General features: G+C 37.1%; 1 protein-coding gene across 1 annotated transcript; it reads left to right on the top strand.

The window, feature by feature from the left end:
* The first annotated feature begins 408 nt into the window (after nt 1–408).
* Nucleotides 409–4,540, top strand: LOC110935486. Its single transcript, XM_022177871.2, has 5 exons — nt 409–738; nt 1,320–1,736; nt 2,865–2,951; nt 3,934–4,001; nt 4,094–4,540. The coding sequence occupies exons 1-5, from the start codon at nt 463–465 to the stop codon at nt 4,209–4,211; spliced, it is 966 nt and encodes a 321-aa protein (XP_022033563.1). The 5' UTR covers nt 409–462; the 3' UTR covers nt 4,212–4,540.
* The last annotated feature ends 2,736 nt before the right edge of the window (nt 4,541–7,276 follow it).

Below are 7,276 nucleotides of genomic sequence, written 5' to 3'. Positions count from 1 at the left end.
TAATGGTCACTCGCGGTCGATGCTGACGCGAGATCTGGGACCATACCCCTTCAGAGCCGTATAACATTATACGACTCGTATAGAATTTTATATGACCAATATAATATTATACGACCCAAACCTCAAATAATTTATATTACCTAATATTTTTTTCCATCTGTACGAGTCGTATAACATTATACGACCTAATATTTGTCATCTCAAATTGTTATATACGAGTCGTATAACGCTATACAACCTGTACAGAGGGTTTGACAATAAGATTTTGGAATGTGGGTTTATTAAGCCCCATCATATAATTAGAACTTTTTTTTACTTGAAATTGATTCTATATTAAAACCCGAATAATCAAGTCTAAAACCGAACAACTTCTGATGAACTTTATTAATTATTTTGTAAAATATGGTGTCGCTTTTATAAACAACCATCACACATTATTTATTATCTTTTCCTGTTTCTTCCATGTATCAACTTTGGTTTCACCGTCTTTCCTCCTTCCGGCAAATCACCTCATTCCTACCAATGCCCGGCGTTATTAACCGTTTCGCCGTCATCTTCGCCGACGCACTTTTATCACTCTACTTCCGCTACTGCGGCCTCTCAAAATCCGTCGTCGATCTCGACGACAACCAAACCACAATGCATATCTGGACCCCCACTAACCGGTACTGTAACAAACCAAACCTCGTCCTTATTCACGGATTCGGCGGGAACTCCAAGTGGCAGTTCCTTTTTCAGGTACGTCAGTTATCAAGTCATTTCAAATTTTCATGTCCATATTCTTATTGGTTTATTTAGTTTATTCGGTTTTAAATTTCTTTTTTCATATCCGAAAACTGAACCAATCCAAATTTGAAATATGTCTAACTGAACCGAATTTAACCGAGAAAACCGGTTTAGTCGGTTTAGTTATCTGATTAAACCAATTAAACCGGTTATTATTAGGTTTATTCAGTTATACTTATTTGAATAAGTAAAATTTGTGGAACCGAAAAAACTGATTTAGTTGGTTTATTCGGTCCTATTGTGTCTAATAAAACCAATTAAACCGGTCATTATTCGGTTTATTCAATTAAATTCGGTTCAGTTATCCGAATTAGGAAAATTTATGGAACCGAATTCACAATTTGGATACTGTTAGGAACTGAACTGAACCGAAAACAAAATTCAGTTCAGACTTTTTTTTTCTGTTAGAAAAAAATTGCTTGTTGCCCGTTTACCTGTCATTCTTTTGTAATATTTCCGGTTCTGCCAAATCAGGCCGTACTGTTAGATTTGAGGAAAATGGAGTGTGCGATTCGTTATGTTCGTTTATGCAGGTACGTGAGTTATCACGCGATTTCAACGTGTACATTCCAGATCTTGTATTCTTCGGTGAATCATACTCTCTAAAACCGGACCGTAGCGTTAGGTTCCAAGCGAACTGTGTGTGCAACGGAATGAAGAAGATGAAGGTTGATAAGTTCTCGGTTTACGCAATAAGTTACGGCGGATTTGTAGGTTACCGGATGGCGGAAATGCATGAAGATATGGTGGAGAAAATGGTGATTGTGAGTAGCGGAATTGTGTGTAAATATGATCGGAAGCTGGAGCATGTGGAGAAGATAGGGCGGAGTGTGGTGGATCTGCTGGTGGCGAAGACGCCGGAGGATTTGCGGATGTTGTGTCGGATTTCGATTCATAAGTATGATGTTGGCAGGTGGATTCCGGATTGTTTTCTTTGGGGATTTATTCATGTAAGTGTTAGTTTAAGTTTAAGTTTGTTTATGTTTACTAAAAAAAAAAATCAAATACAAATACGCTTATCGTACAAAACATACGAATAATGGTATTACTAATTTCGCGAAAATAACGTTAAAAGCGAGGGACGGTTAATCATACATCATGTGGTGGCATTGATAGCCGAAAGACAAGGGCGTATATTCACTAATTGGCTTTTGTGCTAATTGTTGAGTGTTACGTGCCTTATGTCAAAGGTTTGATGCAAAACTACTATGGGGGTCTTACTGGAAGCAACCTCTGTATTCCTACGGGGTAGAGATAACACTCTCTACATCTTACCCTCCTCAGACCTACTTTAACTTAGCTTTGCTATTTGTGGGATTTACTGAGTATGATGATGATGACTCTACAAATAATTTTATAGGGCAATTTTGATCTTGTATGATAATTTTGTAGAGTATCATAATTACTCTACAAATGATCTTGTAGAATAATTTTGATATTGTAGGGTAATTACGATTAAAATAATTACGAAAATGACACCGTGTTTTTTTTTACTTTTCCACCCGGTTCATAAGTTTTGTACGATAAGCTTATTTGTACATGATATTTACTCTGTGTTTATTTACAGGGATATTGGATTTAAATAACCTCAACTTTCATTAATTGGTCGATAACACACATAACTTTCTATTTGTACCGCAATACCACTCCCAAACTAGCTGAACCCTATCCCATAAATTTTTTTTTGCTGATGTGGCATCTGACATGGTAATTTTTTTTGCTGGTGTGGCACTTTTTTGATGAAATGGCATATGAGTGGTTTTTTTTGCTTACGTGACATCTGATGTGGCAGTTGACGTCAACTAATTGTGTTAGGGTTCAGTTAGTTTGGTAGTACTACAAGAAAATAACTTGAAAGTTGATAGTGTTGTGGTACAAATCGAAAATTAAGAGTGTTATCGGTCAATTAGTGAAAGTTGGGGTTATTTAAATCCAATATCCTTTATTTATATATTTGTTCATTTTCATTTGTTTATATTTGTTTGTTCAAATTTTAATAATAATTAGTTATATTATTCTAGTATGTTTGGTTGGATGAATTGTTGTTGGTTATAAGTTTGTAGTGGATTGTGTTGCAGAGTGAATGTTGCAGAAAGGAGAAAGAAGAATTGGTGGAGGAATTGCTCAGGGAGAAACATGAGGTTGATGTGCCTATTCTTGCACAGGTTTGGACCACTGATAAACTAAATTTTTGGATTGGAGTTGTTGGTAAATTAATAAACATTTTTAAATTTTAAATATTCTGTTTAATTATACTTTATTTTGGGTTGGAGTTGTTGGTAAATTAATAAACATTTTTAAATAATCTGCTTCTTTATACTTTAGAATTTAAATGACTTTTAGTCAGGCTTCTTTTTTTTTTTACTTTAGCTAAAGGTTAATCATATAAAGCACATCCGATAATGATAAAATAACCCATATTTGTACATTTAACAAATATTTTATTAGCTGTTCGATTATTTTTTTAGAGAAAGGTTAACATACTTCACGGCTTATCATACTTCACGTAGGAGACAATGGTAACCGTTGGATCAGGGGTATAATCACGCATGGAACATATAATCACGCATGGGACCACATAATCACGCATGAGACCACATAATCACGCATGGGATCCAAAATCACGCACGTTATTTTGGTCAAAAAAATAATTACGCATGTTATATATTTCGTGAAGTACGTTAATGTACGTTAAGGCGTAAAATACATATTTTATATACCAATAGCAAACAAAATACAAAAACATACCATAAAGATAGAGTTTGATATTTATTTATTGGAATTTCTATTACTTATTGCCGTATTGAAGTAAATTCCCTAAGTAATTCAATTTCTGTTTTTTTTTTTAATCTTCTTGGTAAGGTTTGCCAAACATAGGTCTTAGCATGAAGAGATATAAGGTTATAAATCAGACAAAAAAAAATATTTTTATAGTTATAGATTTTTTAACACAACCCATAACCCGTGAAACTCACGGGTATATAACATAGTATATAATATATTAACGGTTCACTTCCCTTAAACTTAAAAAACCGAAATCTCAAACCGATATTTTTTTTTCATTGTCATGTTATAATATTTTGACATATTTTTATTCGAATTCGATATAACGAAAATATATATATTTTCTAATGTTATATTGTGAAGGAAACGCTTCTAATATGGGGTGAAAACGACACGGTCTTTCCTCTTGATTGGGCATATCAGCTACAAAGGTACATCTTTTAATCATTTATTTTAATTAATTAACTAGCGATTTGGGTTCTAATATAGAAAACTAAATCCAGATTATTATTTGATTAAACAGGCATTTGGGTGGAAAATCAAAGTTAGAGATAATTAGGAATGTAGGACATGCTGTAAATTTTGAAGCTCCATATTCATTGAATCGATACATCACATCTTTCGTATTAGGTTGCGCCTAGTTCATTAATTTAGCGTTTGATACCGTCATTATTATTGATGCGAGAGTCCAACACCGAAATCAGAACTAGTGATTCAACACAAAAGGGGTTGAAACACCTAGCCGAACGAAGGACTAGTGATTGGGAAGTTATAACGTATTGATCATTTCTATAGAGAAATTGGTTTGTAATCCATTAATTGTTCTACGACGTTACAAGGAGCTCAGATTTACTAAGGTGCTATTTGTTTTTGCTTATATTATCTGAAAAGAGCTTATGTCTGCGGGCGGGCAGACATAAGCTCTTGAAGACTGTTTGTTTAAAAAATAAAAGAAGATCTTAAAATAGCTTTTGTTTGCTTAAAAAAAAAGCTATGAATTATAGCTTCACCATCTTCACACACCATCTTCACACACCACCCACCCTTCTTCTTCTTCTTCTTCTTCCTGCCACCACCACCTCCGCCACCACCACCGCACCACCTCCGCCACCACCTTCGGCACCACCACCGCACCACCTCCGCCACCACCACCCACCCTTCTTCTTCTTCTTCCTGTCACCACCACCGCACCACCTCCGCCACCACCACCCACCCTTCTTCTTCTTCTTCCTGTCACCACCACCGCACCACCTCCGCCACCACCTCCACCACCACCACCGCACCACCGTAGAGAGAGAGAGAGATCTGTGAGAGAGAGAGAGCTGTGAGAGAGAGCAGTTTCTAGAGAGAGAGAGCAGTTTCTAGAGAGAGAGAGAGTTTCTAGAGAGAGAGAGCAGTTTCTGTGAGAGAGAGAGAGACCTGTGAGAGAGAGAGAGAGCAGTTTCTAGAGAGAGAGAGCAGTTTCTAGAGAGAGAGAGCAGTTTCTAGAGAGAGAGAGCAGTTTCTGTGAGAGAGAGAGAGACCTGTGAGAGAGAGAGAGACCTGCGGTGGTGGTGGCGGAGGTGGTGCGGTGGTGGTGGTGGTTGTAGAGAGAGAGAGTTTCTAGAGAGAGAGAGTTGTTTCTAGAGAGAGAGAGCAGAGAGTGTGTTTTGTGGGTGAAGTTGTTTTTGAAGAAAAAAAAAAACAAACCCTCTTCTCCTTGCAGACTGCAGACATTTGGGCCACATCTTCTCTTGCAGATGCATGCAGATGTGGTTCGCAGACTACAGACATTTTACATCTGAAAAAACAAACAACACCTAACTTGCATTTTGTGTCCAACGAGTTAACGTCATCCGCGCGTTGCGGCAGAATGTTAATTATAAATGTCTTTGAGATCACTTTGTCTTCGACATCCATTTGTTCTTGACTAATGATCCAAGTTTTTGAAAATTGTTTTTACTAAACAACTTATTAAAACACATCACATAATGGCTTAGGGAAGTAAAATACTAATTGTGGGTTTAGGCATAAGTCTGATGGGTGACTCAGGGAAAAGAAGCAGGGGAAAAATAATTAAAAGAAATATATATACACTTACAGATCCGATCGCTGAACCGGTCTAACCGCCCAACCGCCAGATCGCTACAACGGGACGGTTTATTCATGGAATAATAATTCACATTCAACCGGACCGCTCATATTGAACCTTAACATTCATGGACTAACAATTCACATTCAACCGAACCGTTCTGATTAAATCTTAACAATTCGTAATCACGTTTATCTATTTCTTTCCTCGCTATGCATAACAAAAATTATGCCGTCTTTTCATCATTTTAAAATCCTTTTATTCATATCAAGTAACTTTTTTTAATTTCTGTTTTTTCGAACCCATTGAAAATTTTAGTGGAAAGATAAAAACATAAAAATTAATCAAAACTGATTTTTTTTTTTTGAACGGTAAGATTCTATGATAGATAGAACAGGGCCAGCATATGCTGTAAAAACCCAAAGACAGTACAGTACATGAGATAAACGAACATAAAATAACACGCCTATACAATACGTCTAACTAACTACGTCTCTTATATTAAAATCCAGCCACCTCTCCCACACAATACCTTGTATCTTTGACCTCGTCTTAACCCATATAAAACTATCCTCCATTATGTTATCCAATATCTCCTTCTCGTTTCGAAGATGTCCTTCAAACTCTTTATCATTACGTGATTTCCAAATGTTCCAAAGAGCCGCTTGAATCACAACATTGATAATTTTCCTCCAATCACCTGATCCTTTTAGCGTATAACAGTGTTCCATCAATTCTTTGCAGTTCCGGCGGCCAGAAATTGACGGAACTTTCAGCCACTTCGAAACTTCTACCCAAATTCTTTGAGACACCCTGCATTCACAAATAAGATGGTCTACCGTCTCCTCACTGACACCACATCTTGGGCACAGTACGTTGCTTATATTCATGCCTCTTCTAACCAATTCTCGCTTTACCGAAATCTTTTCTAATGCTGCCCTCCAACTGAAATAATTTGCCTTTGGTGGTACCCATTTGTTCCAAAGCTTCCATTCTTCAACTTCTTGATTGACTTCCGCTTTATTTAACTGATTTCTAACTGCAGCAACTGAGAATATTCCTTTACTGTCCGACTTCCACCCCCACCTGTCTTCCTTTCCGCTGACTCGTGTTCCGTTAATTTGTTGTAACAAGTTAGCCCATTGACTCCATTCCTCGTCCGTATTCGGTGGCCGAGTGCATGTGATAAACCATTGGTTTTCATTTTGCAATACTGTAACATAGTCCGCAACCATGGCATGTTTGTTTTCAGCGATTTTAAATATCCCCGGGTATGCATCTTTAAGACTCCTGTCTCCAGACCATCGATCCAGCCAAAATTTTATTGCTTTTCCATTCCCCACTTCCACTGTTAGCTCGTCTGTTATTGATACCCCCATGCTCTCCAGTTCCTTACCTGCTTTCGTTATGTCTTTCCAGACCCCTGCAACTTTTTTATTAGACGGAATTAACTTATAGCTCCTGTTATTATCATGAATAGCTTTGATCACCCTTGTCCATAGTTCCTTCGGTTTTGCTTTGTACTTCCACCACCACTTTGTCATAAATGCAAGATTAGTATTTCGCAAATTTCCTAGGCCCATTCCACCTAGTGCTCTATCTCTAGTCATTTGACTCCATGCTATCCACCTAATC

Source organism: Helianthus annuus, chromosome 4 (genome assembly GCF_002127325.2).
Source record: "Helianthus annuus cultivar XRQ/B chromosome 4, HanXRQr2.0-SUNRISE, whole genome shotgun sequence".
In the NCBI taxonomy this organism is placed as follows: Eukaryota; Viridiplantae; Streptophyta; class Magnoliopsida; order Asterales; family Asteraceae; genus Helianthus; species Helianthus annuus.
The sequence above is the reverse complement of the archived record's forward strand: the minus strand, read 5'-3'. Positions and strand labels throughout refer to the sequence as shown.